Here is a 21735-nt window from a genome sequence, read left to right on the forward strand (position 1 = left end):
CCTGAGTAACTGGGATTACAGGTACATACCAACATACCTGGCTAATACATGTGTTTTTGTATAGATGGGGTCTCACCATGTTTCCCAGGCTGCTCTTGAATTCCTGGGATCAAGCAATTGGCCTGCCTTGGCCTCCCAAAGAGCTAGGATTGCAGGCATGAGCCACCGCACCCAGCCTTAATATTTAATTTTACACAGAGTAAAAATAAGTGAGGAATTTAAGAATCTTTACTGGGATCTTTTCTTTCTTTCTTTTTAAGAGCTGGGGTTTCACCATGTTGCCCAGACTGGTCTCAAAGTCCTGGGCTCAAGCAATCCTTCCTTCTTGGCCTCCCAGTGTCCTGGGATTACAAGCATGAACCACTCCACCCAGCTGGATTTTTCAGTTAAGAACACCATTGGTGATCTTAGGTAGATTAGAACAAGAGAAGCATTAGAAAGAAAAGCCAAACTCAGCCCACCAACAAACGAGGAATCAGAGAAGGAAGGGAATCAGAGAAGGTAAGTTCTTAAGCTAGCTGAGACATGCATCCCCTGGGGAACATTTTTTTTTAAATAGAGATTCTTTGGTTCGGTGATTGTTAGAGAGTCAGTCCACAGACTGACATTTGGGAACGAAATATGGTAGAGGAGTCTTTCAAGAAGTTCGAACCATAATGCTTGGGACAGAGGAGTTGAAAGCAGACCACTATATGGAAAATTTGTTTTTAAGGTGACAGATTTAAGTAAGATTAAATTCTGAGAAAGAAAAACAAAAACAAAACAAACAACAAAACAAGAAAGTGAGAGAAGAAAGGGAGCTTAACTGATGGAGAAGCAAGGTCCCTGGGGGGACCGGAGGGAAGATGAAATGGTGAACACAGGTGGAAGAATCCACGGTACCAATGAGGAAAAGGACCTTCTGATTCCTCCTGAGATAGGATGGGGGTAGGTGCAGCAAAGGGAGAGTAAGAAAAGAGAAAAATAAAGATACTTAAGGCTGGTGACCTTTATTTCCTATGAAGTGAGAGACAAGGTCACGTGCTGCAAATGAAAGGAGAGTATAAGAATATAAAGCCAGCAAGGATTTTGGTAATTGGGGTTGGTTCCCAGTTACAATGCAAAGAAAAAAATTGCTGGGCATTGGGCATTGTGAAAGACCCAGCTGAGATCAAATCTCAGAAATGTAGTGTGGCAAAAGAAAAAACAAAAGTGACATATGTTTTTCTCTGCAGCAACTTCATTCATGTGGGTTTAGTAGAAATGAAATAATTGAACCCATCCAATTCATGCATAAAAATAGTAATACGCTCTATGCCCCCCTTCCAAGAGGTTGATATAATAGATTCCAATGAGATAGTGTTAAAGCACTTCTTTACATTTATAATTAGGTTAGGGTACTTTACTGAGTGCTTACCAAGTGCTAGGTATTGTACTAAGGGCTTTGCATAAATTGCATCCTCTAGTCCTACCAGTCTCACTATTACATTATTATACCCATTTTACAAATAAGGTAAGTGAAGCACAGAAAAGCTATCAGCCTACACTGTTAGTACCACATGTTTATTTCAGAGATATTAACATTACAACATTATGGGGTTAATTAATGAGATCCTATTACATTTCAATAACCAAAGGCTTAATGCTTCCACCAAGTCATCTACAAAGAAATGCATGATGTAGGAACCACATTTCTTGGAAACACTGATGTTCCCTGAAAGTTTTCAGAAATGGAAATGTTTCCCCAATTTATATAAACAACATTGAAATAATTTCCTCAATGTTGAGTTTACCCCTAAAATTGTTCTTAAACTGTTAGCCCTTGCTACTACTTGCTTCCTAGAAATAAGAAAGCAACAAGTGTGATTCCTTAACATGTACCTGTATGCAGCTCTGCATCTAATATGCATAACTTATTTTCTACCAGTTAGTTCCTACTTCACCATATAGCATTAAAACTAACTGCTTCTCAGTGTCTGCATAAAAAACTGTGATTTCCAGTGCTTCAAATGACTTTCACAGCCATAGCTTACTGGAAAGGGCAAGGAAAGGTGTTGGAAGCCACTCAGATCTTCAGCTGGTTTCCTGAATTCTCTGAGTTATGATACCAAGAGGTTGGGGAATCAAATGAAGTATGGTTGGTCCTGCTTATCTGTGAGTTCCGTATCTGCTGACTCAACCAACTTCAGATGGAAAATATTCAGGGGATGAGGAATAGATGGTTGCATCTATACTGAATATGTAAGACTATTTTCTTGTCATTATTCCCTAAACAATACAGTATAACAACTATTTACACAACGTTTACATCATATTAGGTATTATAAATAATCTAGAGATGACTTAAAGTATACAGAAGGATGTACATATGCTATTGCAAATACTACTCCATTTTATATAAGATTTTGGTATCCATTGTGTTGTGGGGGGAGGGGGAGGAAGCAACCAATCTCCCATACCTAAAGGATGGCTGTATCTGGAAACTAGATAATACCGTATATTATCTCAAACATATGTAGATCGAAGGCAGAATAAGATGAACCCAGGAAATTGAGAGAGTCTTTAAAATGGAGTTAGAAGATTTTCATATTTTAGGTTTGTGGGTATTATGAAAGTCTGGGAAAATAAAATTATTATTTATCATGTGATTATGGGGGGAAAATGTGATTTACTCCCAAAGCACTAAATTTGGGTGAAATGCTTGCTGTGGGGAGTTAGGAAAACCTGTCTATTTATACTGAAAGAACCAGTGGCAAAACACTTGCATCTGGTAAACTGCTTTTTTACTCTAATGCTCTAATGTCTTAGAGATGTTGTCTCTGCTTTATAGATTTCTTGGAAAAGAAATTAATGCATCATTATAAAATCACATGAGTAGTATTAGTTTCCTATTGCTGCTGTAATAAATTACCACAAAGTTAACAACTTAAAACAATACATATTTATTATCTTACAGCTCTGGAGGTCAGAAGTACAAAATGGGTCTCAATGGGCTAAAATCAAGGTGCCAGAAAGGCTATGTTCCTTCTGGAAGCTTGAAAGAAAATAATCAGTTTCCTGGTCTTTTCCAGCTTCTAGAGGCTACCCACATTCCTGGGCTAATGGCCCCTTCCTGCATCTTCAAAGCAGTGGTGGGCTGAATCTTTCTCCTGGTATCATCTCTTCGTTCTCTATCTCCCTCTCCCAATTTTAAGGACCCCTGTGATTATATTGGGCACCTGGATATTGCAAGATACACTCTCTATTTTAAGGTCAGTTGATTAGCAACCCTAATTCCACCTGTGATCTTAATCCCCTTACCCATGTAAGGAAACATGTTCCTAGGTTCCAGGGATAAAACGTGGACACCTTGGGGTGGAGCATTATTCTGCCCACTACATGAATTACAATCTATTTTTAAATCAATAAATATCAAACACACAATAGGCCAGCTATTTCCCCAAATCTTTGCTCTCCCTAGCCCTCTGAGGTTTGGCTTTAGAATGTGGGTGGTAAGGGAGGGTAAGAAAATACCTTTTTCATTTAGTGCTAAGCAGTGGTGTGCTGGTCAACATTTAATCAGGTCTAGCAGGTAGGAGGAGGAGGGGAAAATAATCTGTAGCATTTACTGATTTCCACATCATAAATATTTTCCACCACAGTCGGTTTCAAACTGACAATGATGAAGCCAAGTAGCTCAAAAAAATCCTGAAAATGTGACAATTCTCACAGTACAAGCCAGTACAAGGAAGCTACAGAACATCACTAGAAGTATATATACTGTGACAGATTCTAGTCTAGGGAATGCAAGTTACATTCCTGAACTGAATACAACTCAAGTATACCAGTGCTGTCTCCAAATTTCCCTTTGTACCCATAGGATTAACTCTTCCTGGGCCCCACTGACATGACTGGATACTAAAGAGCTGGTTGACTTTCACACCTTTCTGTCTATTAAGGATCAAAGAACATGCACAAATGCTGGCAAGGAACCCAGTCGACTCTTCCCTCACTAAATGCTGCACACAGAGATGACGACCAATCATAATGAGACCCAGTGTCCCCTGACTTCTTTTGGGAGAGAAGGAAATGAAGGGCAGAAGGGGACCAGCAGCCAGTGGGGGGAAGACCAGAGACAAAGCTAGAGGCTCTTGGGTGGCAATAGGCTGCTTGGATTCTACTTGGCTCAGAGTTTACTGGGCAGCAGCCATTTGCCTAGGGAGGAATGCAATGTGTTTGCAGGCTGATGTCCATGTGTGTGTTTGCTGTGCATTTTAAAATATAAGTGCTCCATAAGCACAGCCATTATCACTTCCCTCGGCCATTTCCACACGGGCAATGTGAAATATGTCATTTCTAGATGGCTAATGTTCATTTTTCTTATCTGACACAAGCTACTAACTAGGCTCACATTTAACATGAAAAGCTACAGATTTATCTACAATAGAGAAGGCTAGGATCATGGTGACAGAGCAGGCTGATCAGCCAGAGAAATCACATCTGTGGAAGAACAAGGATGGGTCACTCCTTCTTTTGCAAGGTCATTTAAATTAATGCTCCTCGAGCTTTTATGTGCACAAGAATTACCTGGGGAGCTTGTTAAAATGCAGATTCTGATTCAGTAGGTCTGAGGTACGGCTCGAGATTCTGCTCTTCTAACAAACTCCCAGACGATGCCAATGGTGCTTGTTCAAGGGCCATATTTTCAATGGGAAGGGTCTACAGATCAACTCTTTCTCCCCATCTCTCACATCCTGGCAAATTTATGCCAATAGAATTACAGTTATCATATTAGGAAAGGCAAAAACACTACTTTTAGACAATGTTTAAACAGTTTAGGCCAGGTATGGTGGCTCATTCCTGTAATCCCAGCACTTTGGGAGGCCAAGGCAGGTGGATCCCTTGAGCCCAAGAGTTCGAGACCAGCCTTGGCAACATGGTGAAACCCTGTCTCTACAAAAAATACAAAAAAAAAAAAAAAAAAGCTATAGTGGTGTTAACCTGTAGTCCCAGCTACTCAGGAGGCTGAGGTGGGAGGATTGCCTGACCCCAGGAGACTGAGGCTGCAGTGAGCTGTGATCACACCACTGCACTCCAGCCTGCGCAACAGAGACCCTGTCTCAAAAAAAAAAGAAAGAAAACAGTTTCAACCACAAACATTTATGAATAGTGTACGTTATTGACCCATGAAGAAATTAGCTGTAAATGACCCACACGTCAGCCAATTATGGGTATTAAATGACAACGAATAAATGATCTTTAGGACAAGAGGTTGCAATACAATAATTAGTAAAGGTCTGCAAGCCTCTTTACCCTGTTCCTGGTGATGACTTAATGATTGTCTTTGTTCTACCTGAAATACAGACTATGCTCCGTAAAGGGAGTGCCTCCTGTAAAATCACAAGACCTAAGCATGAATCTTCCTTTGAAGGATAAAATGGAAGGAAAAAAATTGGATGAGGAAAAGAAGAGTGGGCAATAGAAACAGAGAGGGAAAGATGGATAAATTTTTAAAGTTACTATAATAAAAATCTTCTACAATGAAACTATAATTGTTGATCAGCAAATGTGAACTAATCCTCCTCCTCCTTACCTTCTCTCTCTGAATTGCCTTCATTTTTTGGAGTTCAGCTTCTTCAGCTTCCTTCTTGATTCTTACAGATTCTTCTCTTTTTAGCTAAATTGTATTGAAATTACAGAGAACGAAAACAGTTACCATTTTTCAGTCTGAACTCTGGAACATGAAATTATGATGAAAGACAAATTACAGTATTGTTTGTGCTATACCTCACCATGATTATAGGTTATTACTTCAAGCTACTTAGATCACAGAGAATGGCCAGGCTACGTCTTCTGCCCATGAAATTTCTGTCTTTGTGTTTCTTCCTTGGTCTGTCTCTTTTTCAATGTCCCTGTCTTTGTCTATCTCTGTCTCTCTCTGTGTGTATGTGTGTGTGGTGTGTGTGTGTATTGGGGAGGGAAAAGGGAAAATAATTTTTCCTGATTACAAAACTCAGTGCTCATTGTAAAAATCGCTGGGAATCTTAAATATTTTTTGTGCTACTTCCATGACCGGCATGCAGTAAACAAATCCATATTCTTAGAACCAAAACATTCCAAACATAGTAGACTTTAATCTATAGTTAAACATAGTTACTTAAATGAAAAAAATAGTTCCCTTAATCGAGGGTCATGCTGAGTGATAAAGGGCTTAGGTAAGAATTGAAGGTATCCATCTCTTCACTTCTCACTTCCTGAGAGCTTTGATTTTGAAAGCTGCCTTTGCAACTGGTTGGAAGGTTTTATACTTTTGGTAAAGTTACTGTGTTATTTCATGGTTACTTGAAAGAGCTGGTACTCATATTCCTTACCAAAATTCAACTAAAAGAGATGAATTCTGACCTTTTGCTGGTATTTAGATTGCATCAGCTGGAGTTGTTGTTTCTGTCTGACTTCAGTTTCTGACTGGCTTCCACCTTAGGAAAAAAAAAATCCATGAAGGTGAAACATAAATATTAAGCTGAAATGTCAGCCATTGAGGACTAATTAATACATAATAAATCTATAACATGAGTTTCCTTAATATTCTCATGCTCTTGCAAATAAGAACATAACCAGTTTTCCAAGAAGACCTTAAAGAAGGGGAATCACTTAGAAGAAAGAGCTGGATAGAAAGAGGAGGCCATATTTTTAAAACAAAAGAGCACTTTTAGTAAGGTTTTTCAGTCATGTAGGTATTAAAGTTTTCACTTGGATTGAAATCATACCTAAAGGTCTGTGCTAAACAGAAGAAATAGTGCCTGTCTTGGAAATTGTAGAATATTCCTCCTGCTTGAATATGACCATGGCTGAAACTAGTAAAGATGGTGATCAAAGGTGCTTCTATTGCTTTTCTTCTTCTAACTCTATTGCCTTATATTCAAGCAGCAAGGCTCAGGAAGCTCTCAGAGGTCTTGCCACTAGACAAGTATGTAGTCTTTATAACCCAGTTTCTAAAAATGCAATGGGAATATTCTAGTTAGTAACTGATCATCAATCCATACTATTTATTGTTCTTTCCTTATATAGTCAAAATAAAAATATGGATGTTAGACTATTTACTTGCTCTCTTTTAAACCTAAAAGAATTTGGGGCCAGAAATCCTGGCAGCTTGACAATCATCTAAGAACTGCCATTTAGGGAATTCTCAGTGTTTATGCAAGCTTGGTGTGCATATTATAAAGATTCCTTTGAAATAATTCTCTGGTGCTTTGGTCACTAAAAGTGTCAGCTCTCTGAAAGATTTACTCTCACAGAAGATGCATTAAAACAATTTGTGTTCACTATAGATCTTATAATTGAACTGAGAAAGATACCATAGGGACTTTTCTTCAGAGATCCAAAAGATACATAAGACCTGTTTGGTGTTGGCCCTTTGACTGCTATTGCGGGGGAAGGCGGATGTTTCTTTCAAAACAGTAAGGAATGTTGACGCTTTTCTCTAATGTTACAGCAACTTTTAGTATCTCCTGCAACCATTCCAATATTGTAAGGGGTAGAGAAATAGAGGAGGAGTTGAAAATTAGAAGAAATAGAGAGAGCCAGATGGCTAAGCATTTACAAGTTTTGTTCAAAATTCATCTCAAAGTTTAATACATTCTAGAATTTTCTTTTCTAACCCCAAGCCCCTCCCACACACACATACCTGACTATCCCTAGATAATGCATATAACAGAAAGTCAAAATGAGAATCCTGCTCATTTTCTGCTAAGGCTTCAAGACAACAGATGCCAAGCACTTCAAATTCCAAAGGGAGGTAATGGCCCCTCAAAGCAGGATCTGCAAGGAGGTAACTGAAACCTACCTTGGGGAACCTCAACTAACTTCAGCCTATAAAAGAGGTTGGTTAGGTCAAAGGGAGGCAGAAATCTGAGGAAAGATGTCATTCTGAATTCTACGTCTTCTGTGTTTTGAGGAAGGAGAAATCTTCACATCAGATGAGCAGGAGAGGTTTAATGAAAATCAGCTGGAGACCTCAACCTGCATTTTTAAGAGTCTGAAGGTCTTAGTGGATTCATGCCTAGAACAATTAGAGCCTAAAGGTATAAGGCTGTCGTCAGTTGGCCACTGAGATGAGTCCTCAAGAAGAGGTAGCTACATTACAAATGGCCCACATTCACAGTTTATGAAAAGAAAGAATGCACAAGTATTTCCTGTACTTTTAATGTGATTCTCATGAAAGAGAATGCCAACCTAAAGCCATCTAAAGGGACTTGCCTATGAGGGCCATGTCAAGAACAATGGAACCCTAAAAGGAGTCTACCAAGAGCCAACAGTGAGGCCAAGCCCTGCCAACAGGAAAGGAAATTATCTGTATCAGGGAAATCCAGGTGGGAGATGGGTGGCAGAGAGTGGGGGATGCTGAAAAACTTGAAGAATCCCAGGAAGAAGAATGAGCAGTCAGCATAAACCTAGGCTCAAAGAAACAAGGATCACTGCATTACGATCCCCGACTTCTCTTATCTCCCTTCCACTTCCCCCTTCAATCCTAGAAAGGTCAGAATCTGGGAACAGAGCCGTGAATAGAGAAAAGTCCAGCCACACCCTGTTCCACTTGCTGGATTCCTACCTGAAACAGGCCTGTGTTAGAGCAGGGGAGAAGCTCTCATCTCCATTAGTAACAGAATTTTGATCAGTACCTAAGACTGAACATTAATTACTGAAATGAGACTGTTTTAGGCCTAGAATTAGCTAGGTCACTCTACTGTTTGAGAGAGACCAAAAAGCTTTAATTTGTTACATCATGCAAAAAGCCTGGGAAAGACTGGTCTCACATAGCCAATCTCAGGGGCCAAGCTAGGAAAGATTAAAGTTGTTTTCTGATTGTACCCTTCGAGTCTGGCTCATTTGCACAAAGTAGGCACTTGAGATTAGCCCTTTTCACGAAATACAGTGGGATGATGATAATATTACTATTATTTCCTCTCATTAAATAATTTCCAAATTAGATTACTTTTACCTATGTTCTTGGTGGGGGGGGGGAGCGGGGTGTGGGGAAGGAAGTTCTCTAAAACTGTTACAACCCTAAGTAGCCCGACACAAGACATGCTTGTATTAACTAAATCTGTGGACATTGTGTGTCCAACCCTTTAAATTTTCGGCTGCTGCTAGAAGAGAAAAAGCAAAGCAAAGATGTGAATGATTCCCATTAGGTGGCATCCCCTCTGAATGATTCAAACACTGGCAAAGGCGGCCCAGACAATTCATCACACTGGCAGTACCTGCTCCAGAGGCCCAGAGGTCTCTATCTGTAGAATAAAAACACAAGTGATGTTTCTCTTATACCCACCACTGGGTTTCCAGCTCACTCTCATCTTCCTCTTGAAACTGACTCTCCACTCTGTTTCTTCAGATTAACATTTAACTGCCATGACTAATGCGCTTGTGCTAGCATTTACTCCCATCTTGACTAGTGCTATGACAGGGCATATGCAGTGCCCCAGGTAAGCTTTTTCAGAGTCAATCATCTAAGAGGCTCTAAATTATTTGGCAATTAAGCCATCACTGTGTTCCCATACAACTCTGGCATTACAGGTTTGCTATTTGCAGAAAATCAGAAAAAAAATATATATATATGTATATATATATGTATTATATATATGTGTACACACACACACACACACATTAAACGCATTCCTCCCAGGCAGCACAATGACCAAACTACAATGGACATTCACAGACAGACATATGCAAGCTGCTTCCAGGATCCATAGGTGGCCCCGCCCTCCCACATTCAGGCAGCGGCTGTGCCTGTGTACCTAGCCGTCTGGGCACCAGGTGAACTGGTTTAGCTCTGTTCTGCTCCTTCCACTTCTCCAGGTTGGCCAGCTCCTGTTCCGCAACTAAGCCAGGCGAGAAATATCAAATCATCAGTTATCAGACTTCTAAAAGAAAACCAGTCCCTTCGAAGCATAAGAAACAACTATTAGAAGGCAATTAACTACATGTGAGCATGAGTGAACAAGGCTTCCAGGTTAGAAACACAATATTCAGCCCTGACCCCTACGGGTCACCCTGGGCCTGGCCCTGTGGCACATTCTCACCAAGAGTCAGCACACAGGGTTCAAATTTGAAAAACCACCTGGGCTCCTACTAAAACAAAGAAGTATAGATTTTCCTACCATTCTGGCATTTTTTAAACTCTATATCAAGTTAATTTTTAAAGTTTCCTATAGAAAATGTGTGCAAAACTAGAATATTTTCACGTCAACAAGAACTTTCCACACATAGGTAAACCTATCCCCAGAGAATTCTGATGCCCATACTCGCTTTATGTTCAATGCTCCCAAGCTTACTGCAACTCTAGGGAGTGAGGGCTCGGTGCCACAGGTGGAGACCCTCGCTCTGGTTTCAGGCACTCCAGACCACTGTGCAGAGTCGGCTTCCTGGGGAGCAGGGCTCATTTCCTAAATGTTCACTCTGCACGACAGCAGGGGGCGCCAGAGAGAAACTAGTTCTGTCACTCCAGCACCTCCCCTTATCTCTTCAGGAGACCTGTTTCAAATGTCCATTACTACAAAAACAAATTCTGAAACATTTCAGAATCCAGACCACATTGACACTTAATCTCCTATTAAGTATTTAAATCAAAAGCTTGTAAGGTACCAGAACTGCTGGCAGTTCCCATAGTCCCTGCATGGCTGTGATTGTCATATTCTGCACTGACCCGCTGTCCCACCTGGGGCTACATGTGCAGTGGGGACTCTTTAGAGAGCTTTTTCTCTTTTGTGCCTTTCTGTCCATCATTAGTCATGAAGTTAAATCTCCTACCAATCATCTAATAAAGGCGACCATCGAATTTCAGCATAGCCCCACAGCTGGACTTGAGCAAGCCTACAACTTCTTTGTGAACTAAATGAATTTTAGTTCTCTTCCACCTCTAAAGGATAATGCTATAACTTTAAACGGCAGCATTTATATTTACTGTACATCAATTAAACATGTTATGTGCACATTAAAGGTATAATCAAAACTGTTGATGTTTAAAAAAAAAAAAAAAACACCTTGATGAGATTTGGTGAGTCTATATAAATGAGAAAATAAAAATACTTCACACCAAAACAAACCACTTGTAAAAAGAGAGAAGCATTCTGAATGTTAAATGAATGACTATACGTACTTCTTTGTATCTCATTTCTCCGGTTTATATTTGGTGCTATCAAGGTATATGCACTTGTCCTAAAAGGAAGAGAGGAAAAAAAAGCTTATTACCATGAGAAACTACCAATGCATATCAGCCACTAGATATTTTTCCTTCTATTATACTGTATTCATATGATCATTACCATCAAATAGGCACTATGAAAGATAATCTTCTTAAGACCCTGGTCTGTTCTCTGGGACCTCACAATCTTGATGGCAAAGTAAAACAAAGGACATGGCCAAATATGGAAATACAAAGCATTCTATGAAAAGTGACAAGTGACTAGTTGGTATACTGTCCTTGTACCACCATTCCTCTAGGTGGTGCTTGTGAGTAAATTCCTTTAAGATTGCTTTAGATTGGCACTCTCTTCCGTGTGACCACAACAGGGTACAGGAAACGCTGGTACATTTTTTGTTCCCACAGACTGAGCCTAGAGGCCATTTGCAATGCAGCCACCTCCTCTTGATGACCTGAGTAGCTAACTTGCTTTTAGGCTTTGACTTTTCCAGGCCTGTGTCCACTGGGTCTCTTATTCTCCTAGGGACACAGGTTGAGCATAATCAGGAGCTCAGAGAAGCAAGGAGACATTTCAAACAGGGGGATCAGGGAAGACTTTTTAAGCAAAAATATTCAACTCCATGACACTAGGAAGCTGTTAAAATATTGTGAGCTTTTGAGGGCAGAGAGTGTGCTTGATTGATGTGTATTCCAAGCCCCTGGCACAGTGTCTGGCACAAAGACACTGGCTGCTTGATAAATGTGGGCTTACTTAAAACAAAATGATGCTGCAGACCCAGCCCATAAGTCTGTGTTGGGGTGGCTCTTTTTTGAGATGATGCATGTGATCCCACAAGAGCATGAACACTCTGTTAAGCATAAATATAGCACAGCAACAGACTGCAGCATACATGTAGGTACAGTTTTAAGAGAAATGCTGTGGATAAACACAACCAGCTTATAACTGTAGGATTTAAGAGGGGGGGGGGAAACCCACCCAGGTACTCTTGGAAGTCTCTCTCTTCTACCTGAATATACAATTTCAAAGGGCAAATTAGCAAAGATTGAACTGTAGAGGCCAAAAGCACTGATCAACAGAAGCCATTTCCTTCCTTATCTCATTATTTTTCTAGCAGCTAGCCTTCAGCCAGCTTCAAACTGGGCTTTAATTTTAGACTTGTAAATGTGAGGTGTGCAACAGCCTTTGCATGCAAATGGGGCTGCTGGATGCCCAATTACTTAATGTATATCAGCAGACGTTGCATGTGTAGCCTAGCATGCATACAACGTTATGAATACAAAATTAGGAGGCTGCCACTGGAAATTAATCCCTTGTCCATTGCATATTCTTTGTACGCCCTAAGAAACATTTTTCACTCCTGAATTGCCAGTACTTTTTAGGAGCTTGGAAGCTGCAATCCCATGGGTAGTCCCTGGAAACTTGAATATGATGCAATGGTGAACCATTCTACAGAGACTGAAAGCTGAAAGATGAGATACTAGACGTAAATGCCAATCATGAAATTGCTATACAATCTTCAATGTCTGCTAACATTGTGGTATAGAGTTTCTCTCTATACCACAGATTTGACTATGCTCCAGATCGGTAGTTCTCAGCCTTTATCATGCATCATAGTCACCAGGAGGGCTTGTCCCCGAGCTTGAGAGTTTCTAATTCAGTAGCTCTGCGATGGGGTCCAATAACTTACATTTTTAACAAGTTCCAAGATGATGCTGTTCTTGATCTAGGTACTACACTTGGAAAACCACTACCATAGAGCAATCAAGCTATCTTAGAACATTGGGGATAAAAGAAAACTTAGGGATTCATAAATCACTGGTAAAGACACAGAGGTTGAATCTCAGGCCAAAGATCACCAGGTCAATTGAGCAACAGTGACGAGACTCCAATCTAGGACTTTTGACTCGTATCAGTTATCTATCTGCAGTTAACTTTTCAACTCAATGTGCAAAGCATAAAATACGACCATCCTTTAACTTTAGCCCCTTGATAGACTTCCAAACAATGCAACCTACTTAACTGGGCACTTATTATGGATTTATTATATTAGGGGCTTGTAGAGAGTGAGGGGAGATTCCAAAACAGGGATACTAATCACTTTAACAGAACTTACACTTTAGTTAGGAACAAGTCAAGAAACCATAAAAGCACCCCACGAGAATATGCAACCACTCAACATGAGTTCTGGATGGGGAAAAAAACAAAAAAATAAAAATAAAAAATAAATTAAAAAAGAATATCCAAACAAGTCTTAAAGTGGGATGATGTAAGTACTCAGAGATCCAAAACAGTGGAGATTCATAGAGACCTCAGAAGAGTAAAAAACTGAATAGCATGAAATAAAAATAGTAAGTTGAGGCTTAAAGAATAGGATCTGAAATAGCAAAAGTGTTTCTTTGCCAGGACTTTGCCAAAAGCAGCTTCACAGAGAATTTTCCAAGTCCATGAGTCTCTCTTACGGAAATTTTGCAAAAGGTTTGGAGAGAAAAATCAATTCATTTGTAAAAGATTGTATTCTACAATACCTAATCTGGTTAAGTTTTTAAGTCTGACATCATACTAGAATCTTCCATCTTAGGAATAGGACTTCAATCTATGGCCAATGTGTGTAGCCTACAGGTACCTAATAGAGAAACATAAAATAAAGGGAAAGAATTAGCTCTGAATTTAGAGGGTTTTTACTGAAAGCATTTTAGCATAAACCCAGGCAGTGGTCCCAGTAATAAACATTTTATGTAAATTTTATGTGAATTCCTCAGCAACCTTCTTAGCAATATTTTATTGACTGAAAATGCCAAATCTAAAACATGTTATAATAGTCCCAAGAAAGCATTGCCAAGTAAATGGTAAGGAACTTAGCTTCTATTTCTATTTCTTAATATAGGAAAAAGAGCTTAAGTCAAAGGATATGCTTTTTATCTTTTAATATCATGTGTCAGAGTGTAATGCCTTAGTAGATACAAATATTCATCCCTTCTTTCTTAGCTTTCTCTTGACATGAATAGCAAGTATAATTTATTAATGTTTTCAGCCAATTAGTTTCTACCCACAGCAAAGGCCTTTGCTGTTTTAACCTATGTGCTATCTCTTCCAACAGCCTGACTCTCAAAGTTGCTAATCTAGACAAGCCCAACGACCAACATTTCGCATTCTTGTCATTTCCTGATTAAGCATTCAAGCCACTGAAATAAATATATATACTTGAAAATGAGTCTCCTTAATTACCTCATTGAAATTTAATGAAATATCTCAATTTGTAAGATTGTTTTCACTTTCCAACAGCGCACATCCATGAGATATACTGAGGGAGAATATATGAAAGAACAGACAAGATAAAATGTTTTTCTGCACCATAAGAAACATAAAATAAAAAGATATTCAAGAAATGTTTGGCCAAGCGCGGTGGCTCATGCCTGTAATCTCAGCACTTTGGGAGGCTGAGGCGGGTGGATCACTTGAGGTCAGGAGTTCAAGACCAGCCTGGCCAACATGGTAAAACCCTGTCTCTACTAAAAATACAAAAATTAGCCGGGTGTGATAGCGCACACCTGTAATCCCAGCTACTCGGGAGGCTTAGGCAGGAGAATCGCTTGAACCCAGGGGGCAGAGGTTGCAGTGAGCTGAGATCATGCCACTGCGCTCCAGCCTGGCCGATAACAGCGAAACTCTGTCTCAAAAAAAAAAAAAAAAAAGAAAAAGAAAAGAAATGTTTTCCTAGCCGGGCGCGGTGGCTCACGCCTGTAATCCCAGCACTTTGGGAGGCCGAGGCGGGCGGATCACGAGGTCAGGAGACTGAGACCATCCTGGCTAACACAGTGAAACCCCGTCTCTACTTAAAATACAAAAAAATTAGCCGGGCGTGATGGCACGCGCCTGTAGTCCCAGCTACTTGGGAGGCTGAGGCAGGAGAATGGCGTGAACCCGGGAGGCGGAGCTTGCAGTGAGCAGAGATTGCGCCACTGCACTCCCGCCTGGGCGACAGAGCGAGACTCCGTCTCAAAAAAAAAAAAAAAAAAAAGTTTCCCTTGCGAGGTCTCTCGAGTTACACAACTGCATCTTGTGTGTACATTCTTGCACAATTTTGATAACTTTTTATCAATAAGTACTCTGAAAAAAATGTTATGTTGAAGTTATCAAAAATATCTTGGCTGGCTAAAAGTATTACATAACAATATCCCCTGGTGTGTACAAACTGCACCAGATGTAATTTAAATTTCTAATTAGGAACAACACTGGTATGACTGAAAAAGAAATGTAGTTAAGAGCAAAAGTTCGGAAAGAGAAAATTAAGTGAAAAACATAATTTCAAGCAGAATAGTAGACATGTAAAGTCTACAGTCCTGCAAAATTTGAAGTTTTCATAGTTCAAGAAAATCTTATCCTTGGGTATATATAAATTGAAAAAAAAAAGACTTAGAGATAATCAAAGGCATTTGGATACTTATCTTTCTAGATAAGACATTCCATATTGGTTTATGTTACATGACCTTCAATGTCCAAGAATCTGAAACTTACTGTTTTCAGTCAACATTGAGTCAAAACTTTTGAGGCATTTAGGTTTCCAAAAGTTTGTTCATACATAGATCAAATTCCCAAGAATAATAGAAAATGACAAGACCAGGCTGAGCGAATTACCCTTGACCCCTAAGCCTGTATTATACCACCCCTGATCAAGTATTCCACATCTCCAGTATGGAAACGTTTATGAATTGTCTTTGGCCTCAGAAACTACAAAGGCTAAGATACTGTCTGCACACCCAAGAAGCTGATGTGTAATTGATTAGTTCTTTCACCAGTACAACTCATTGCTTCTGTTAGAGGGCTGAATAGAGACACAGTGGGTAAAGACAGATAAATAAGCAGGAAATCATCGGGGCCTTTGTTTATAGGATGCCTTTAAGAAAATTAGAGGCATACACATCCAGGATCCCCATGGCTTAGTGAGATATTGTAAATTCATGCAAACTAGAAAAAAAGTGCTGCTTCTTTCAGGTGGAGGTAATCCCACACTAAGATACATGGTTTGGTATGTATCTCAGCCACAAATCACACCTTAGCTGGGCAAGTGTGTGTAGTCACCAATCTGCACAACCATATAGAATGGACGTGAGATGGCCGGGCGCGGTGGCTCACGCCTGTCATCCCAGCACTTTGGGAGGCCGAGGCGGGCAGATCACGAGGTCAGGAGATCGAGACCATCCTGGCTAACACGGTGAAACCCCGTCTTTACTAAAAATACACAAAAATTATCCGGGCGTGATGGCGGCGCCTGTGGTCCCAGCTACTCGGGAGGCTGAGGCAGGAGAATGGCGGGAACCCGGGAGGCGGAGCTTGCAGTGAGCCAAGATGGCGCCCCTGCACTCCAGCCTGGGCCACAGTGCCAGACTCCATCTCAAAAAAAAAAAAAAAAAAAAAAAGAATGGACCTGAGATGATGTATTTCTTCACTTAAACACACACACACATAAGTAAAAGCCACACAAAAAAAAGTTAGCAAGAAAGAGTCACACTAAAGATATAAAGAGTGTATATGAAATACAATATTGTAGAGACTCACCATCTTTAAGAGGCCAAAAACCAAAGACAGGACCATCGTCGAGATGGAGACCAATTGGTAGATATACTTACAAAATGTCTTGTAACTACTTTCTCAGTAAAAATAACTGCAAGAAATTCATATTTTCAGAACATAGAGATGTCAGGTCTGGGATTTGATTGGATTCCACTTACAAGCTAATAAGTTAGCCTGTCTGTTTCACAGACACTGGCAGAAGACATGAAATTCCTGGATCAGAGACAAAGACTTTATTACTGATGGCACAGTAGGCAGCATGAGCATCAGCTTATTTACATCTATTCTCTCTGGCCTCCAGTCTTATGATGGGAGCAACAGGATGGATGCTGCACACATGGTGTGTTTGCATTGCAGCTGATAAAATGCTTCGGGAATACACCATTTTTACAGCAGATAGTAAGTGAGCCTGGTCTTTGTCCTGGGAGAACAAACCTTATCTCTCAAGGTTCCCAGCTAAATAAATAACTCAAATAGGCTAAAGAGTGGTCTTGGCACATCCAACAAAACATAAGTGTACACGAGGCCCTAGGGGGGACTCTCTTTTCCAGCAAGAGAATATTTAGTATTAACATTCCTAATAAGAATGGCTTAATGATAAAGAAATTAATATTGGCAGAAAAACCACTTACTTATGAAATGTGCTATATATTTTGTCTTCCCATTATTATTATTAATAGACTCAGAATGGATTATGTCTACGTCTCAAGCTTTACTCAAGGTTATCTATAACTTAAAGAAGAAAACCAGAAATGCAAGACATAGTGATGTACTCCAAAATCTGTACATAGAACACTTAGAAATGAAATTCATGTTTTCTTTCTGACTTTGAAAGAAACACACTTGTAAAAGAAAATTCAGAAAACTATTTTAAAAACATTTAAAAGTCACACATAATCCCACCTCTCAAAGACCACAATTACAATTTTATTTGGGTGAATTTACTTTTCATCTATGCTCTATACATATTATTACACAGTTGCAATCATATTTTAAGTACAGCTGTACATCCTGCTTTCATTTATAAGTGGTTTTCCTAATTTGATTATATATGTAACATGCTTAATGCTCAATGGCTACATAGTATTTCATGATATTGGTGCATCATATAACCACTCAACTATTGCAACTGTTTCAATTATTCACTGTTATAAATAATCCTACAGGATGTACAAAGCATAACGCTTTCAACAGAACATTATCCAGAAGAAAACGCTAACAGTCCTCTGAAATCAATACTCTGAACAGGAATGTGGGCTACATTTAAACTTTTCTTCCTTAGATATCCTATTTACATTTCAGAAATCTGAGACAATATAATCATATGATTAATTTCCACTCTTATGTGTGACATCCTTTATTCTTAAACCAGAAGAGATGTAGGCCCTACCCAACATTCACTCTCGCTTCCTCCTTGCTAATAGCACTTCTATATTATTCAGACAGACAATGTGCCCAATTAAAAGACTACAGCCACCAACCTTCTGTATACTTAGGTAAAATTATGTGATTAAGTTTGAGAAATTGAGATATAAGTGGAAGCCACTGAGAGGGATTTCTAGAAAGCCTCCTTTAAATGGTGGTAGACAAATAGAAAAAGCTGTTTTGTTACTTTCTTTCTTCCTGGAAGGTTGATGTGGTAGCTGGTGCTTAAGCAGCCATCTTAGTCAATGAGGCAACCTGAATATGGAAGACATGATCAGGAATGGCAGAGCAGAAAGACAGAAGCAGTCTGGTGCTCTGTGACCATGAAAACACCACATCAGTTGTAATCTGTTGCTGTACTGCCCAACTTCAAACCCTAATTCTGTTATTTCCTATCTGTACAACTTTGAGCAAATTATTTAGTTTTTCTATTTTTTCACCTGTAAAATCGGGATAACTATCCACTTCATAGGATATAAAGTGCTGTGAACCCTGAATATCTGGGGCAGGCCTCAGTTAATTTAGAAAGTTTAAAGGCCTGGCGTGGTGGCTCACGCCTGTAATCCCAGCACTTTGGGAGGCCGAGGCAGGCAGATCACGAGGTCAGCAGATCGAGACCATCCTGGCTAACATGGTGAAACCCCATCTCTACTAAAAATAACAAAAAAAAAATTAGCTGGGTGTAGTGGCGGACGCCTGTAGTCCCAGCTACTTGGGAGGCTGAGGCAGGAGAATGGTGTGAACCCGGGAGGCGGAGCTTGCAGTGAGCCAAGATCGCACCACTGCACTCCATCCTGGGCCACAGAGCGAGACTCTGTCTCAAAAAAAAAAAAAGAAAGTTTATTTTGCCAAGGTTGAGGACGCACCCATGACACAGCTTCAAGAGGCCCTGATGACATGTGCTCAAGGTGGTCAGAGTACAGTTTGGTTTTAGACATTTTAGGAAGACATGAGACATCAAACAACATATGTAAGATGAACATTGGTTTAGTCCAGAAAGGCAGGACAACTGGAAGCAAAGGTGGGACAACTCATAGTGGGGAGGGGGCTTCCAGGTCATAATAAATAAGAGACAAACAATTGCATTCTTTTGAGTTTCTGATTAGCCTTTCCAAAGGAGGCAATCAGATATGCATTTATCTCAGTGAGCAGAGGGCTGACTTTGAATAGAATGCAAGGCAGGTTTGCCCTGAGCAGTTCCCAGCTTGACTTTTCCCTTTAGCTTAGTGATTTGGGGACCCCAAGATTTCTTTTCATTTCACAGTGCTTAGAACAATGCCAGAAAATAACAAATATTCTATTATAGTTTCCCATTATTTGTATTAGATCAACCCTAGACTACCTACCTTCAGACTTATTTTATGGAAGAGAAATAAGCAAAGCCATAGATACTTACTTAAGATACCTAAGGGGACATCTATTGCATTGTATGTAATTATAATAACTATATATAACATATATGACATCTATTTTATATGTAATAAAACTTAGCCCTGAATCACTAGGACATCTCCTTTCTTCATGCTGTGACTGATTCCCTTTGCTGCATCTTCTTTCATAAATATATATCATTAAGGTTTTTCTAATTATTTCTTTATATCCCTGTTTCTGGCTCTTCCTTTTAACAACTGTATCCTGGTTCCTGATTCTTTCCTTTGAATAATAAGGACTACTGCATGAAACAAAGTAGTATTTATAAATAATACATCTTAAAAATTAGTACATATTTTTTCTCCTGTAAATGGTAGCATGATTCTGAGCCCAGGCTTTTTTCATTAAATTATTTATTAAAGTATAACGTACCTACAGAAAACGACACAAATTTTAAGCATACAGCTTCATAAGAAAAGTTCTTTTACATTATCCAGGTTCCAAAAGAGAAAAGGAAAAAAATAACAGGCACAATGAGCTTTAGAATATCATCTAAAATTATATTTCCCCCAATGTTTTAAGAAATCTTAAGCCGGTGGGGCACAGTGGCTCATGCCTGTAATCCCAGCACTTTGGGAAGCCGAGGCAGGTGGATCACGAGGTCAGGAGACCGAGACCATCCTGGCTAACATGGTGAAACCCCATCTCTACTAAAACTACAAAAAAAAATTAGCCGGGCGTGGTGGCGGGTGCCTGTAGTCCCAGCTACTCAGGAGGCTGAGGCAGGAGAATGGCGTGAACCCGGAAGGCGGTGGAGCTTGCAGTGAGCCGGTATCGCGCCACTGCACTCCAGCCTGGGCGACAGAGCGAGACTCCGTCTCAAAAAAAAAAAAAAAGAAATTTTAAGCCTAACAAGCAAAGTTATATATTATTAAAATGAATACCCATATACTGTTTACTTATATTTACCAATTGTTAATGTTTTCCCACATTTGCTTTTTCTCTTTTAACCATATGAAAATAAGCTGCGGGGTCATAACACATCATCCCTAAATATTTTAGCATGTATCTCCTAAAAACGAAAACAGTCTCCTACTTAAATATAATACCATTATCACACCAAGATATTTAACATTAATATTGCCTAATAGTCTATATTCAAATTTCCAAATTGCTTCCATTTTAATATTCTTCCCTACCTTTACCTCATCCTAGATCGAATTATGGATTACACATTTCTATGGTTTGACATGTGTTTGTAGACTCCTATGTGTTTGCAGACTCCTATAAGCTCAGACAATTTCCTTGACTTTTTTTTTTCTTTCATGACTGACATATTTGAAGAGTTCAGGTAACTTTTCTTATAGAATGCTTCACAGTCTGGATGTAAGGAAATGATTGTTTCCTCATGTTTCGATTAAACATTTTTAGAAAGAACACTAGATAGGACATGTTATCCAAGATGCCACTGTGAGAACAAAAGTTGTTTCCTTCTGCAACTAAATAATAAGCCAATGTGAAAAACAAGATCTGTCTATATGATGGAGTGCAATCACAGTCTAAAACAAAGATTAGAAAAAGAGTATCTGCCGCCTTCTATTGGCAATAGAAATCAAAGGGCATTGTATTAGTCCATTCTCATGCTGCTAATAAAGACGTACTTGAGACTGGGTGATTTATAAAGAAAAAGAGGTTTAATGGACTCACAGTTCCACATGGCTGGGGAGGCCTCACAATCATGGTGGAAGGCAAAGGAGGAGCAAAGGCATATCTTACATGGTGGCAGGCAAGAGAGCATGTGCAGAGGAACTGCCCTTTATAAAACCATCAGGTCTCATGAAACTTACTCACTTTCAAGAACAGCACAGGAAAAAACAGCCCCCATAATTAAATTACCTCCCACGGGTCCCTCCCACAATACATGGCGATTATGGGAGCTACAATTCAAGATGAGATTTGGGTGGGGACACAGCCAAACCATATTAGGCATCATGGCCCTAGGTTTTCCACTTGGAATAAAGAGTCAAAGAGTGCAACCTGTACTTTAGAGATTTCTTTACACTAAACTCTTTGAAGTGTTTACTTCTAAGGGTCAGAATTGCAGGGGACTTTCACATTCTATATTATGTTTGAAATGTTTGAGTTTTTATAACAAGCAGATATGACTTTTATAATCAGAGAAACATATTCTGAAGATTTTTAATAG

At 39.6% G+C, this 21735-nt stretch overlaps 1 protein-coding gene across 6 annotated transcripts in view; it reads right to left on the reverse strand.

The window, feature by feature from the left end:
- The window catches only part of EPSTI1 (epithelial stromal interaction 1), a 100467-nt gene that overhangs the window by 68949 nt on the left and 9783 nt on the right, over positions 1–21735 (reverse strand). For 4 of the 6 annotated variants that reach the window (XM_054446994.2, XM_054446998.2, XM_054446997.2 and 1 more), the window contains exons 2-5: positions 11117–11175; positions 9756–9839; positions 6361–6434; positions 5552–5635 (exon numbers count right to left, since the gene is read on the reverse strand). In XM_054446994.2, the coding sequence (XP_054302969.1) occupies positions 5552–5635; positions 6361–6434; positions 9756–9839; positions 11117–11175 (301 nt within the window). Of the gene's footprint in view, positions 1–5551; positions 5636–6360; positions 6435–9755; positions 9840–11116; positions 11176–13687; positions 13786–14387; positions 16575–21735 lie in introns of those variants that run through there. The other 2 variants (XM_063650792.1, XM_063650791.1) reach the window with 2 other exon arrangements.

Source organism: Pongo pygmaeus, chromosome 14, assembly GCF_028885625.2.
Source record: "Pongo pygmaeus isolate AG05252 chromosome 14, NHGRI_mPonPyg2-v2.0_pri, whole genome shotgun sequence".
Classification (NCBI taxonomy): Eukaryota; Metazoa; Chordata; class Mammalia; order Primates; family Hominidae; genus Pongo; species Pongo pygmaeus.